General features: G+C 38.6%; 1 protein-coding gene across 4 annotated transcripts in view; it reads right to left on the bottom strand.

Annotated features, from left to right (window-relative positions):
- dgkg (diacylglycerol kinase, gamma) overlaps positions 1 to 16,485 on the bottom strand; it is a 126,756-nt gene that overhangs the window by 57,482 nt on the left and 52,789 nt on the right. For 3 of the 4 annotated variants that reach the window (XM_077580156.1, XM_077580155.1, XM_077580157.1), the window contains 13 exons: positions 15,327 to 15,389; positions 13,626 to 13,877; positions 12,152 to 12,304; positions 11,866 to 11,915; positions 11,517 to 11,591; positions 9,950 to 10,069; positions 9,644 to 9,761; positions 9,473 to 9,561; positions 8,780 to 8,896; positions 6,773 to 6,871; positions 5,380 to 5,490; positions 4,194 to 4,267; positions 2,935 to 3,009 (listed from right to left, as the gene is read on the bottom strand). In XM_077580156.1, the coding sequence (XP_077436282.1) occupies positions 2,935 to 3,009; positions 4,194 to 4,267; positions 5,380 to 5,490; positions 6,773 to 6,871; positions 8,780 to 8,896; positions 9,473 to 9,561; positions 9,644 to 9,761; positions 9,950 to 10,069; positions 11,517 to 11,591; positions 11,866 to 11,915; positions 12,152 to 12,304; positions 13,626 to 13,877; positions 15,327 to 15,389 (1,396 nt within the window). The remainder of the gene's footprint in view (positions 1 to 2,934; positions 3,010 to 4,193; positions 4,268 to 5,379; positions 5,491 to 6,772; positions 6,872 to 8,779; positions 8,897 to 9,472; positions 9,562 to 9,643; positions 9,762 to 9,949; positions 10,070 to 11,516; positions 11,592 to 11,865; positions 11,916 to 12,151; positions 12,305 to 13,625; positions 13,878 to 15,326; positions 15,390 to 16,485) is intronic. The other variant, XM_077580158.1, reaches the window with a different exon arrangement.

The following is a 16,485-nucleotide window of genomic DNA, read 5'->3' as shown; positions in this document are numbered from 1 at the left end:
GGGTGTCAAAGCGATGTGAGGTAAAACAAAAGACTGCTTCTTAAGAAACTGAAGTGACCGTCATTGTTTCAATTGGGTATGTATAATCTTATTACATTTTCTGTTCTGTTGTGTGTTTATTTTTTACTTTTACAGTCATAGAGGTCTATATTGTTATTTTGTGTTCATTGCATAAAGCTAACATCAGCTAACAAATGTTTTGCTAACCACAGTTAAGCTAGTTACACAAACCTATTAAAAAAAATTGTTACATCATAACATGTTAAGACAGATCAGTGGGTTTTTCATACAGTATAATAAACCCTGATTGATATTAAGTGATAAATTATTGACTGTTAAAGGAAACAAAACAGTTTTATAGCTAAAATGGCACAGAATAGCTACTAGTAATGACACAATTATTGTTGAATGCATTACACTATCATACCTGTAATTGTGTGTGTGTGTGTTTTTTTTTTTTTACTTTTACAGTCATTTAGGTCTTTATGTAGTTATTTTGTGTTAATTACATAAAGCTAACTAATTTAGCAAAGGTTAGTTAGTTAGTTAGTTAGTTGAGGTCCGGAGTCCTGCAAGTTTGAGATGTTACCGCCCACTAGCGCACCTGATTCATATAATCAGCTCATCAGCACGCCTGATAACGATCCTGATCTTTAGTATCAGGTGTGTTGGTAGGCAAGAACATGTAAAACCTGTACAACTTTGGACCTCGAGGACCGGAATTGGTGAACCCTGGTTTAGTTAATATACACTTTTATTATTCTATTAGTTAGCCACTAAAGAGAGATTGTTCCTCTGTGTGTGTCAGTATCGCTCCTTGCGTGTAATAATAAAATCAATTCAACTTTATATGTGTAAAAAAAATCAGTTAAAAAAAAAGAGTTCTAAGAAATGTCCAAGTTCCCTCTACGGGTAAACAGACTAAATTAACTTTGATGACCCAAGAGAATATACTACTGTTAAAAACTGTACTGTATTCAACATTTCCCAGTGAACTTTGGACAATTACACTAAAAATATCTTCTTCTTTTTTTAAATTCGCAAAAGTTTGTGTGCTTGGTGTCACCCCTAAATTACAATCGATTTCGAGTAATTTTTTGGGATAATTGGAACAAAATGCAATGCCAGCCGAATTCATTGTTTCACATTAAAAATTCCCATTCAAAGTTGAGGCACCCATATATATATATATGTATATATATATATATATATATATATACAGTATATATTAATGGATCTAATTATTATTATTATTTTTTTTAATCCTCCATAAGCAAGATCAATACACATCCATGGAGCTTTTTTTCTGCAGCGCCCACATAGGGTGGCAAATTTGTCTTTGTCTTAACTGGATACAACTAGTATATGCCAAGAGTGCAATAAATACAGAAGGCCAAGCAAGAAAGATCACAGCAATATAAAGGCCTAACTTAAGTGCCAAATATTTAATCATATGATATTCCATTAAATTACCCTCAATTCCCAGTTCCCTTCCACCAATCCAGATAATTCCCATGGAAAGTATCCAATTTAGAAAAGGTTGAATATTCTGTAGCTAGCTTCCAATTGAAATTTGCCAGAAGTTTTCTGGAAATATACTGGGGATTTTCCACATCTTTCTAAACCTAGGTATGAGATGAAGAGAGACTGTCCATCCACATATGCACACTCCACCTATGGCAGCCACAGGGCACACAAGTGACCTTCAAAGGGACCTTTCATGTGAATGGGACAAAGGTGTTGATGGAGGCTTTCATCTCTGGCAGCTGCACGCAGCCAAAGACGCCTTTCACTCAAGCCAGCCACCTGGTTCTCAGCGGATCATTAATGCCCAGATTTAGGCCACAATCATACTGAATTAATATTACACACCTTAGGAAAGAAAATCTTTGATGTACATTAGCGACATTGACAATCAGCAATATTGTTAAGCATATTTCTGGCAATTCTTTTCAGATTTTATTTAATTGTAAATTTGTATATTAATGGGTAATTTTTATTCTTATTGGTACAACATGAAAATATATCAGCTTGGTATTGGTAAAGATAAAAAATGGTATAAGGAAAACAAAATGTGTGTCAAATCCTTTTTTTATTTTGTATATCAATGTGTAACTGTAATGTTTTTTTTTAGTGAAATCCTTCTCATTTGTATTTATTTCTAAATCTATTTTTAATGGATGAAATATGAAAAAACAAATATACATTTTTTATTTATTTGTATTTTTCATGGATAAAAATGAATGACATTCTTTAGAATTATCCCATTCCATTAATTAAATGGAAATCTGAATTTTAAACAGGTAAAATTAGAGGGGAAAAAATGTGTCAGCTCTTATTTGAATCAAATTTTTCTCACTTGAAATCTTGTGGCGGGCCGAATCTGACCCCCTGGCCTTGAGTTTGACAACTGTCAATTAGAATTTAACATAGCAAACCATTTCACATAAATGTTCACGTTTCTACCTCTGTAAAATCTCATCAAGTGTAATTTTTTTTGCATTCATGGTGGATTTTGATGGAGAAAATTCAGCTGTGAGGCATTGCTGGGAATCGTGAAATCGCGCAGGGGTTGGGTGTTGACGTTTGTGTACATATGAGTCACTTCCATTGTCTATGTCACTGTGAAACGTTCATTAATCCACTTAATCCTGATTGTCTGTTCTGCACTGGGATTTTTATGAGCGACAGTATAAAACAAGCGTGTGTTAGTGGGCCAAAACCAATCTCCGTCTCACCACGCTGCCAGCTGAGCCTGTTGCTAAGGCACCATGGCAACACTCAGCCTCTTATGAGAGACAAGTTAACCCTGTAGCCAACCTACATCCATTTGATTGTGTTGTGATCTAAAATCAATTGTTTATGTAACTGCTCCAGGAGGCTCAGGAGGTTGATAATTGATGGAATTAAATCAAGTTAAGGGATAGCATTTACCTGAGTGCTGGGCCACCTTGGTCCAAACTATGGACCTGCCGTGGGTTTAGAAGATACCGGAACTTCCTGAGAACCCTGAAGGGAGGAGAAGTGACCACTTTTGAACAGCCAAAAAGGAACATAAAAATCTTGTCAAATCCTCTATAATAGATTATATACATTTCAATGTTTTTAATGGGGGGAAAAAAGCAGGTGTTAAAAGTACTCATACTCTGTACTTATTTAGAAGTACAGATACGTAATACTGCTAAAAGTAGTACTTATTAAATTCCTTTACTTAAGTAAAATAAAAACAATTACACAGTTGAACAGGTTAATTAGAAACAGATAAGTGGCATGACTGGATATAAAAGGAGAATCCCTGAAAGGCTCAGTTGTCCGTCCACAAGCAACGTTGGAGCAAGGTTCACCAATTTGTGAACACCGAGCAACCCAGAAAATCTGAACATAAGCACCAAGTGCGAAAACCAACACTGAATGCTCGTGACCTCCGATCTCGTAGGCAACACTGCATTAAAAACCAGCATCATTCTATGAATGATATTACCACGTGGGTTCAGGAACACTTCAGAAAACCAATGTCAGTAACACAGTTCATCGCTACATCTACAAATACAAGTTAGAACGCTACCATGCAAAACCAACACCATATATCAAGCATCTAGAACACCCAGAAATACAACAAGCTTATTTTGATGAAGGAGGAAGTACAAAGTACAACTAACAGATATTTGTTTGTTGTATTTGTAAGGAGCAAAATTAAATAGTCCTAAAAAAAAAATTGAAGAAAGAAGAAAAAAAATATTGTAATAAAATATTCATACATTGTCACTTCCTGCCACTGGTAAAAACTGAAAAACATATAACATCGTTCAACATAATACTTTTGCCTGTATATTGACCTTTGCCCAGTCAAACTGTCCATATGCTAATGAAGTCAGTCATGTATGCACACCAGTTTCCTGTGACCTTCGTAGAGTTACACAACTGATAGAGTGAACAATGTGTTCTGAACAACACACGTACGTCATGTCATGACTGATGCAAAATAGATGCACACAGAAACCAATTATGTACACTATTGGTGAGCAAACGTTAAAAGTTAAAAGGATTTTGAAAGCACAATTGAAACTAACGGAAGAATGGATGTTGTAGATGACCACAATGTGTCCCAATGGACATCTTTAGTCATTATCACTAATTGATGCTAAAATACAGTACATGATATAAGAAAATGCAATATAAAATAGCAAACTTACCGTTCCCCCTGTCTTCCGCCACTTTTGGGATTGACCAGCACCAGCAGAGGATGAGTGCCTGGGAATGGTGAGATCTGGAGAGAGGAAGTTCAATCAACAAGGTAAATTTTTTAGTCTTGGTTTTGGTTGGAGATCTGGCCTGAACGACGAATTAATCAACAGCAAATTTTAAGCAAAGACGGCTTTATGTGTCCCCGTGTATTTTTAACTGATACTGGTATTTTCTTCTTTAAAAAAAAAGTTTGTAATTTATAGCCATGACGTTTCAGAAGAGATTCTGTTGCTTAACCTAACTCTTAATTCATAAACATCACTAAATATTACTATATTCAGTGACGTGCAGTGAGCTCTAGGTTTGGGTAGGCAAACCCAGTCGCAAATTGAGACGCACACACAAATCACAAATGTGTGCATCGGCAGGCGAGTGTACAATATTAGGGTGACCATATTTTCATTTCCCCAAAAAGAGGACACTCAGCCCGACCTCGAGATATTTGATACTTGGATACAAGATGCCATACATTCAAACTATTTTAACATATGCCTCCTTTGTAATTTGTAAAAAATTACAACAAAAAAACATTATTCTCTTTTGAAGTCTTATATTTTTTTTGCTGCGCAATATTTATTTTTATTTCTTTTTATTTATTTTTACTTCGAGCGGGGTTCGTACCCATCGCCTCGGGTGCGGCAGCTCAACACTTGCCACTCAGCTAAAGTTCTGAGCCACCGTCACAGCTAGTGCACGGTCTGCCAGCCACGGTAAACGTTGCAGTGCACTCCTCCCCCCATTTGCCGCACAACACATTTTTGCATGCAGGCCAGACCAAGTAATGAGTCATTTTTAACTGAGGTATGAAAATCACCAAATGTTGTCACTTTTAAACCTCTAGGTAGTGTAGGCTTCCTGAAATGAAAGAAATAATTAAAATAAATAGAAAAGGCCAAACGCTTTCAACTTTTACTTCAGCCTGGGGCAGGCAGTGCCTACCTTGCCTATCCTGACCGCACGTCACTGACTATATTACATATTATATTATTGTTATTATATGATTATCATTACTATTATGAAAACCTGATGTTCTAGACAAAAAACAAGTGCAAATTTGGTATCAGCGCAAAAAAATTACTTAGAAAAATTTACTTGCATCTCTGATGTAAAAAAAATTTGTCAAAATGTGTGGACCTGCAGTGCTTGTCCGTCTCCAGGTGAGAATTTGAACATCTGGTTGATATCATCCGGGCTGGTGCAGGGAGGCGATTCGCCCTCTCCACGTTTGACCACAGACTGGCGGTCCTGCAGACGAGACCGATGGAAAATGATACAACTTATGTCTCTGATTGGTTGTTTTTTTCTCAATCAAAGAAATCAGCGATTTCTTAATTATCAACTGGGAGGCACATGATGCAGCCAGCAAAAGCTGATTCATTCATAGATCGTATATCTAATTAATACTGTCATGACTCTTTTAACATGGCTTTTTTTTTTTATCGCAAATTCATCCTTGTAAGTCCAAAATCTTTGTTTCCTTATAGACTCTCACCTTATGTTAACGCCTCATGTGAGGGCTCTCGGGGCGTCGTAGGCTAAAAACAGAATCAATTTCAAAGTTTGAAATGGAGGCAGGTGTTTGCTGAACTCTAATTCAGACACGACCAGTTATGAAGAGTGACAGCGTGACACTCCGACTGCCATATGCACCTGCTGTTCACACCTGAAAATGACATGCGACTTTTTTCAAAGGCAAATGAGTGACGTGTTTTGTTGACAGGGTAAATTGGGGAGAAGCTATGGGTTGTCTTTCATATTGGAGGTGGGAAGTAATTAAGCAAAAATGCTTACAAAAGAAGTCAACCATAAAAAAAAAATCTTAACAATAATATGTTCTATGCAGCTGGAATAATAGTGGACGTCATGCATCTACGGATGAGTGCGTAAGAGAGAGACATTTTGAATATGTGTGTTTTTCAAAGGGGAAGTCAACCCCCTCAAAAATTATTGACAATATAATGTTCTATGCAACCCCACTAGTCTAACTACAGTATTCTGGTTAATATTGCATTAGTAGAATATGAGTTAAGCAGCAAAATCCAGCAGTTATTATCAATATCAGAAGACGGCCATTTTGCCACTTGCTGTCGAGTGAAAATGACGTCACAGTTGCTCAGGTCTCAGGTAACAACCAATCACAGTGCTGCTTGAGAAAACAGGTGAGCTGTGATTAGTCATTGCCTGAGCCCTGCGCAACTGTGATGTCATCTTCAGTCGACAGCAAGTGGCAAAATGGCCGCCCCCTGAGATGGATACAAACAGCTGGATGTTGCTGCACAACTCATATTCCAAAAATGTCATATTAAATCAGAATGCCATGTTTAGACTAGTGAGGTCACATATAACATATTTTTTTCAAGAAATGTTTAAGATTGACTTAACCTTTAAATAGATTTATTAGTCATCTGTACTTGACTATCCATTTGTCTGTTTCCTTTTACTGTGTACACTTGAGAGCCCCTGCGCATTAATGTACTCTAATCTCCATTGTAATGTAGTACAATATGAAGTGTAGTATGTGACTCACTAGGACAACAGGACAAATGTAGGAGGGCAGCAGTGTATGGTCCCTCAAGGCTCCTCCGTCACACTCTGGCTTCACATGGGACGCACATTTGTTATGCAGCTGTGGAGGACAGCACGAAGACACACAAATAAATGTCATAGTATACAGAAGTACATCTTATATATCTTCTACAGTGCATGCACTATTTTTCTCAACTTTATTTTGAACATTTAAAATGACAATAAAACAAAAAAGCATAATGTCACAATTGTGTCAAAAACAAATAACAAACAGAGACATTTAAGTTATTCCACAAAACAAGCCTGAAATATAACTGTTTTCTTTGTCCATAAATAATAGTAATGGCTTCCAAAGAAACTCATTTACCTACTGTTCGAAATGGAATAGGATGAAGCAACTGCTTATCTAGTCCTATCCCGATTTTACCTCACTTATTACTTTAACTCATTATTCATAAATGCCTGAACAAAAATTGTACTTTCAACCACTTTTTTTAAAAAAAATTATTCCTCCCTAGTATATTTAGCAAAATATATATATATATGTATATTTTTACACAATTTCTTAAATTGACTTCTTTTAATGTTTTCCTCAAGACCATTCCACAAAACCAATCCACAGATTGAAATGCACATACTTTTGAGTTTTGTGCGTGCACAAAGTTGTTTAAATTTCAATTCCCCTCTCAAATAACAATCCCCCCTCTCTCTGTAAATAATTTTTGCATGTTATTTAAAAAATAATAATTTACAGAGAAAGAGAGGGGTTGTTATGTGAGAGGGAAATTGAAATTATAAGGTTGCATGTGAGCTCAAGCCAAGCCCAGGTGACTTCAGACTGGGAAAGGGTACACCTTTGATTGGTTTTCAGTCATTCGCAGAACACATGCAAACACATTCAGACTTGTGGACAATTTAGTGGCTTTAATTAACTTGTGATTTACATATTATACAACAGCTTTGAGAAAAAGACTGATAGAACGATGGCATTTGCAGCCACTTACGTGGCGCAGCTTTGATTGTAAAAGCAAGACAGTGAGGTCATCTAGTGGATATAAGTAGTATTGCATCTAAACAGCGCTAAAAATAAGGAAACGTGTTTGATACATTATTTCTTTGTTGCAACGATCCTACTTTGCAATAAAAATTATACAGTTGGGAAGTCAGTTTAGCTCCCTTTTAAATAGTGCCATGTTTATTGTTTTAAATCCTGCCTATGAAAAAAAAGCCATCTTTTCACCAGACCACTTCTTTTTCTGTTGCCATTGACCCTTGTTTTAAGCTTCTGGTTCAATGTGATACATTTGACTGATTCGGATATGAGAATTGGGCACCTTGAAGTTGGTGTTCCACAAAATCAAGTAGCTAAGTAGCATTGGAGTGAGCCAGAGTACCATCCTAAAACTGAAAGGTGAGTTCCGGGGGAATGTGACAGGGCATCAAGTGGGTGCCCCAAGAAGTTGTTTCCTCACCCTGCCAGCACTTAGGTTCCGTAGGCTGTCTTCTTCAAATTAGCTGTCAAGAAACTATGCTGCAGTGAATTGAGAGTTTCATTTAAACAAACGTACCGAGAGTAGTTTGCTGCAATCATGTGCAGGGCTGGACTGATACAAAAAAAAATTGCCTCTGGCATTATGACTTATGCCTTCTTTTCAACCCAACCCAACTCCTGACCACAGCTGGCTACCTCACAGCTCTGCCACTGATGTTAATGGGTACAATTTGCGATCTATACTGTAAATGGATTAATGGGCTGCTCCCTCTAAATTGTGGATGGAAATTGAGGAAAATAATCATTAAAGGGTTACCATCAGCCCCAAAAGAAGCTGGCCTACCGGGCATCTGCCCTGAATACCAGATGGCCAGTCCAGCCCTGATCATGTGGTATCTAGATACAATTATGAATCTTTTTAGGGGGGCATAAATTACGCACAAACTTTCACTATTTGAAAAGTGAGGTAATACTGTACTGTCAAATCCATCCATCCATCCAGTCATCGTTACTCACAGTAATCTGGCACCACACACAGTGGAGGCCGGTAAGGCCTTGGTAACACTTGATGCTCCGGTGACATCGGTCACACTTGGTAGGGGAGTTGCCCTCCATCCACACGTGCTGCATAGCCTGTAAACACACACACAAACAAGTCAATCAAATGTATCATATACCTTTTCGCAATGTTTAGAAACAATAGACTTGAGGATACTTCCAGGTGGTCAATTTTTTTTGGACAACTTCTGAAATGAACTAAAACAATAAAAAAAAATGGGGGGTTGACCACTACATATATCCTAAAAAGATTATTATTATTTATTAATATCATTATAATTTTTTCCAGTGTTGCCTTTTGGTGATGAGAAAAGGAACTAAGTGATTGTTGTAAATGGTTGTACAGAGAAGATGGCAAGGCATAGTAGCTACTTCTAAAGGGACTTACTGGGGAGAATAAGGCCATGTCTTTTTGTACTTTTCTATTTTCTCTATCCACTTTAAAGGTTATCCAAAGTAATCTAATCTAAAATAATAATTCAAGTCATTTATCCTGTTTTCTCAACTGTGCTGCTTTGGTCAAATGTCATAAAAGGGTTTGTTTACTCTGGTAATTCCATCAGAAAAAAGCTCAGTCTCTTGCCACTCGGAAATACAGTGACGTCATGGGGGAAGGATCTGTAGTAACTGTATGTGTGCATGTACGCTCACATTGGTGTGCCTGCGAGACTTGGCGTAGGTGCTGATGCAGGCGGCGATGTCTTTGGACACACAGCGCTCGTGCACCGTGTACTTGCATACTGTCCAAAAAAAACACACACACACTTTTTAGTGACAACACACAGGTAACATATGTGTACATGGTCGTGGCGATCTACTCACAGGAGCAGCAGAGGCCCTGCTTGCGCACACCCAGCAGCATGGTGTGACAAAAGTTACAGTAGGCCGGTTTGTTGAAGTGCTTTAGGCGCCACACGTGTTGGCCGTCCTCCTGAACATTCTAGTGGGAGACATGAAAAAGATTTTTTTTCCTCGAGGTGACAAATGTTGACACCTTGACAGAGGTCTCTTGATTGTCACACAAACACAAGATTAATGAAGCCATCATGACATGACACCATTTATTAGTCCTCAAAAACATTTGCTGTTTTTGGCCAGTGAACTAGAGAAAAAAACAAACACACAAACCGTGTCCATGCCGAGCAGCACCAGTAAGGGGATGGTGGTCAGGCCTCCTCGGATCCACTCTTCCAGGGTGACTGTGCCATCCCGGTCAAAGTCAATCTCCTCCATCATTTCCTTTAGAATCTACGGTGGCACAGGCAGAAGCACTGAGACACACTTTCTACCTCATATCGGCTAATTTCTACGCTAATATACAGTGCTTAATATGAATAATATAATACTTAAACTGCTTAAAAGTAGCACAATTTGGAGTTCAAACCAAAAATTCTCAATTAATGTCTAAAAACTTGCTTTTGTGAGTTTCAGAGTTTCCAAAACAATTTAATATGCTTTAGGTCCAGGGGTCATTAACCTTCCCGAAGCCGATGATTTTAAGTGTATACACTTCAAATCATCATTTCTAAAACATACCAATAAAATCACAATGTCCCACGGTCATTGGTGAGCAACCTATGATAAAGCAGGTAAACATAGAGTACTTTAAGAAAACAAAACAAAAAACGCCTAAATGTCTTCTTGGTGTTATCATGAACAAAGCAAATCATAGGCTTACAATTTTTTTTAAAAACATAAGCGTGATTTTCTTATTAGGATATGAGGTGGGCCAATAAAAAACATTGAACAGACTGCAAATGGCCAGACTTTGGACACCCCTAATCTTAAAGAATTAACTACACTACACATGCACAGTTTGTGTTTTTTTTTTTGGCTTTTTGTGTGTTCTTTAGTGGTGAACTGAAGAGTACCAGAGAAGACAAAGAGAAAAAGTATGATGACAATAAAATGGATCAGGCTGCTCATTACAATTTTAGCAATACAACAGCAGTTAATGGAGAACTCAAATGTGAATGACATAGCTTTGTGGGGAGTGCATATGTCTCGAAGGGCAAGCGGTTTTGTCAAGCTGTCAACAAGGATGACAGACATAACTGGATACAAGTGCATGTGAATATTTTGCGATCCAACTAATGAGTGTGAAATCCACTGTTCAGCAGTACAGTCTAATTGAAGCCCATCTCAGTGACAGCAAGTGCATCAAACCTCAGTCGTTGTACTCTCACACTGTCAGGCAAAAAATGACAGCCGGTTGCCCCAGCGAGAACGTTTACCCATTGTTGTTAATACCTGGTGTAGAGGATTTATTTTTGTTCGGCACCAATAGGAACAAAAACCAACGTGGATTTTACCTTTGGCCACAATCCTGCGCGGGATCCACCCTGGAAAGCTACTCGCTGATGTTAACATGAATGGCAAGTGGGGATTTTGGGTGCAAGTGCGACCTCTAGTGAACATGTTTCTTAAAACATTGCCTGTAAAGTTGCTAAATGTTTCATGGTGGTGACAGTCTAACCCTGGAACCGATTATTTCTATTCGCAAAAAGTTATGGAATTCGAATGACTGATAAGTCAACCAGTATCAACCGAAATTGTGATGATTAATTGTGCTCCACTTGGAACGTTCCACTGTATGATCCACCTACAGGACACATCATGTACACCGGCAAAATCAACCGCTCTGTGTCATTATTTACTTTAAAGTGGTGATAAATCCGTGTGCTCTGCTGCTCACCGGCCGCAGTTCTGTTGAGTCCCACTCCAGATACTCAGCAACGTGTACCATCTGATTGATGATGCGGTCCAGCTCCTACCAAAGATCCCAAATAGGACAAAAGAAAACATTGTGGCACATGGATCACAACCACTCACATCAAAACATGATGTAAAGATGCTGCGAATTCCGCACGGACTGCAATGTTCTGTTTATACCTCAGAACCTGGCTAGCATTAAAAAAGGACTGATCATAACAAATGATCTTAATGTCAACACGCTGCCTGCCAACTAGCTTCTATTTTTAGGATAATGGGTAACCAGGATGAAACGAAAACAGAAAGATGGAGAAAGTTGTGGAGACACTCACCGAACTGTCCAAGACGCCGTTGCCGTCTGTGTCGTATAGCCGGAACATGACTGGAAGGGAAATCAAAGAGAAAGTTCATGTTTGGCTCGTTAACGTGTGCCAGGTATGGTGTTGGCATTAGCACCTATAGCATGCTCAGCGGCGTAAGTGAATTCACTGTTTCACATAGTTTATTGGGGAACTACTCATTCTTAAATTGACATGGCAGCATAGAGATAGAAAATGATCTTTCATGGCACTAGTTTCCTGCCCACGTGACGTCTCGGTCCCCGTGCCCATCACTCACACTCCAGCTTGTCCTCCGGCGTTCCGCGCTCCAGCAGGGAAAGGTAACAGACTATGTCCTTCAGGAAGACCACCTGCGGCACGGACTGGTGGGGTCCTTTGTGGGGCGACGGGCTCCTCCGTAGTGACAAATGCTTCTCAGAGCGGCTTCTCTCTGTCGATGTACAATTTATATTGGATCTCATGTGTATTGATTCTCCTGTGCATAACAAGATTTTCCTTATTTTAAACTTGATTATGAAACATCATTACAGTATACACACAGACACAATAGATACTCAATGACATAATTATCAATATCATTTGTGCTCTGCTTCTTTGTGTGGTGTGCAACCAGATATCTAACCAAGAGTCTAAATTGAAGTTTCCAATCAGGATTGAAATTGGTACAATTGGAACATCCATCCATCATCTGAACCTCTTATCCTCCACGAGGGTCGCGGGCGAGCTGGAGCCTATCCCAGCTGTCTTCGGGCAAAGTAGGCAGGGTACACCCTAACCTGGTTGCTGAATTAGAATGTAAAGAATCAAGCTTGTAGCTCCTACTGGTGCGTGTGAATGGGCCACTGGGGGGCAGTATAATACAGTCATGCAGGCACAAACAAAAAAGTTTTACAATTACTGTAAGTGCCTCACTACGATGTAGTAATATTACCATATTTTTGCACCGTACATTGCTCCGGAGTATAAGTCGTACCAGCCCAAAAACGCATAATGTAGAAGAAAAACAATAAAAACACATACACAAATCACAATTTTTGGAGAAATGTATTTTACAAAAAAGCAAAAGCAAAAACAGTAGAGCTCGGACTTGCCCTAAAAATCCCCATTCCCTAATTGTTAGTGCGTTTGGAATACACCCCGAGCGCACACTCACTCCATTTGGAAACTCAGAACATTGCTCAAATGTGAAGTTTGGTTATTCAGGGTACTCCCAAAAATGAGTGCCATGTGTGTTGACGGCATTCAAATGAGTTCTGGTTGCAGTCGAAAATGTGGCTTTTCTAACTACGGAAAAGTTTTCCTACTTAGAGTTTATAGTGGCTTACCTTAACTAGAATCTAGTGTCGCATTGTGACCAACAGTAGAATCCTGGTTGGTTATTGCGCCTTTTAGTGCTAGTGTAAATATTAAATCCTTGTTGTGGCGAATGCCACATGCTAGCAGCGGCAGCAGGGTTACGTCACACATTATTTGCCAAGACTACAATTCTTCTTCATCTTCTACTTTCTAGTGGCAGTTGGAATATACTTTTGTTGCATTACCATCACCTTTTTGAGCATGCAATAAAATGAGAGTGACCACTGGCGGTAATGCATAACAGCTACCGGCAGGTGGATTTAAGGCTACGGTATGTGCCTTTGTTTTATGTTAAGTGTGAGACTAAACTTCAACTGTGTGTGGCAGTAAACAGCTATGGCCAAACGACGGCTCGTATCTTAAAAATAAGTAACTTTTTAAGTTGTGTGGCTCACCTGGTGAGAGTTTTGGGGGCGACACTGGTGACCGGGCTGGGCCGGCATTGGGGGTCAGGACGTTATTGCTGCTCTGAGAGGGCTTGACCTGGATGCATGGAGAGCGGTGGGGCCCCCCGGGCGTGTGGGCCCCAGTTCTGGATCGCTGCGAGGAGGAGCGGGACGAACAAGCGGAGGTGGTGGCCCCAGTGCTGCCAGCAAGCTCTGGCGTGATTCGACCCATAGCCGACAGGATGCTCTTACCGTTCATGCCTTAGACACAAAAGGATAGATGGATGGATGGATGGATGGATGATAAATAGATAGATGGATAGATAGATACTGTAGATAGATAGATAGATAGATAGATAGATAGATAGATAGATAGATAGATAGATAGATAGATAGAAAGATAGAAAGATATATAGATCTTTTTTGTCCCCAAAGGGCAATTTGATGTGTAACAGGGCCTCACAATCAAACACAGAAAACAAACAATAAAACAATAAATCCTTTAAAGACGGAATAAAGCAGAGCCTCTGAAGTCGAACACAAGCTTTTAGGTGACCTGCAACAATGTTTTCCATTGAAAAATGAGCAATTATCAGATCAAACTGTTACTGTTATGTTAGTAAGTAGTAAGCAGTTTTACATTTACTGCATGTTGCATAATCCTTCAATGCTCACCAAACAAGTGTTGGGTGCACTGCAAAAAAGACTGTAGAAAATTTAAGAAAAAAATTATTAAATTAAATTATTACTTCCAATTATCTGCCTTTACTTAAATTTGCCTGTAAGATTTTGAAAAATAAGAAAATAATAATAGGGTAATATCAACCACTGCGGTTTTGAAAATAGTATTTTCAGACTAAAAACAAGTAATGTCGACTGTTTTCAAGCTGTAATAAATAGGACTATTTTCTTAAAATACATGAGTATTTTTTTCACGCTTGGATAACTTAGCCTGAGTCAAGCATGGAGAAACAGGTCCCATTTTCTTTGTCATGACCCAGCCAGGAATTTAACCCACAACCTTCAAGAATGAGGGGAGGCACTCTACCACTAGACCATTAAGCTGGTACTGAAACAAGGAAAAATGAGTTTAGTAAATATAACAAAATGAACCATATTGCCCTCGTCTGTTTGTTTTCATACTTGTATTTTTTTCCATTTATCTTTTTACTAGATTATGCAAAATCTTAAAATAAGAAAACTTATGAAACCCCAGTTCAGGGCCTTTGATGTTGGTTAGTTGTCATCTTAAAATGTGGGGAATGCTTGTTTTAATCCTCACAGTACTTAAAACTGTCTGTTAACACTCAATGCCAAGACTGCTTGATCAAATAAGACAAATAAGTAATAAGTATCTTAAAATAAGCACAATGATTTTTCCTGACAATTTCATTTCAAGTAAAAAATAACTTATCAAATCAAAATAAGCAAATTTAGGTTAAATTTAAGAAATTAAATCTTACTTAAGATTTCGGTTTTTGCAGCGTGTTCGACTTAAGAGGTTCCCTTGTTGCAAAAAAACAAAAACAAGGTATCACAAGTCGGTTATTTAACGCAAAAGAGCACAACACAATAATATTGCAAATAGATGAAGGGAAGTTGGTGAAGTTACAACACTTGGCTGAACAATTTTCACAAAATGGATTCCACAATGTTAAACCAAAAAATACCCATCAACACAACAAGCAACGGTAGCAGGTCTGCTAGTACCTGTGATGGGGGCACAGGCCACCTCGGTGTGAATAGAGATACCAGCATCAATGGAACAGGACTCTTTGAGAAGGAAACACATTGAGTAGCAATAAGATAACATTGACGCAAGATTAATGGGGCTTTATTCCAATGCTTGACTTACATCATAAGGCCCAAAAATTAATATAACGGTAATTTTAATGAACATGAACAGTGAAAATGAATGGACAACTTAATCTAAACCAACTGTGTTTTTTTTTTTTTTATAATCCACCAAACACCAGGTGGCAGTGCAGGCACAAATAATTGTCCATCCATTTGATCTGGCACTTACTTGTCATTTAGAGTGTGGTAAACTGCAGCCTATTCTACCTGACTTTGTGGGCTGGTTGCCAGATAATCACAGGGCAGGCACATATCGATAAATATTAAAATTTACAGTCCCACCTATGGACAATTTAGAGTATTTAATAATTCTACCATGATATAGAGAAGAAAAACGGTATACCCAGAGAAAACCCACACACGCTCCACACTGCCAAGATTTCGAACCAAGAACCTCGATTGTGAGGCAACCGTGATATCCACTTTCAACCACATGCTCTGGAGCTTATACCAGCTGACATAGGGTGAGAGGCAGGGCACATAGAAACATTCACACCTATGCACAATTTAGTCTTCAATTAACCCCTCATGCATGTGTTTGCATAGAGAAACTCCACACAAGCAAACAGGAAAGAGCTTTGAAATCATAACTGTGAGGCAGGTGTGCCAACCATTAGGACACCATGCTGCCACTAGGGATGTAATGATAACGGCAATATCGTGATATCGCTTAAATGTCGTGATATTGCGACATTAAAACTGCCACAATATCGTCGTTGTCATGTCACGATATTAAAAGCAGCACATCTGTTAAAAAAAAGTCAGGTTGATTTCCATTTGTGCAGTTCTAGCACCCTCTGGTGGCTAGTTTTTTTAGTGCAGCTTAATTTTTACAAGGCATCTTTTGGCTCCTCCATGTTTAAAATCCATACTAATCGTCAGATGAATGGGAACGTAATATGCTTGTGAACCAAGTCAATATGTGGAGGAACTCTGTGTGCGTGCATTAGCAAGTAAGTGCCTCAATATTAAGTGTTATTACAGTAAATATTGTAGTTTGTTTATATGCGTT

This window comes from Vanacampus margaritifer, chromosome 11, assembly GCF_051991255.1.
Source record: "Vanacampus margaritifer isolate UIUO_Vmar chromosome 11, RoL_Vmar_1.0, whole genome shotgun sequence".
In the NCBI taxonomy this organism is placed as follows: Eukaryota; Metazoa; Chordata; class Actinopteri; order Syngnathiformes; family Syngnathidae; genus Vanacampus; species Vanacampus margaritifer.
Note: the sequence above shows the minus strand (reverse complement) of the source record. Positions and strands in the feature narration are given on the sequence as shown.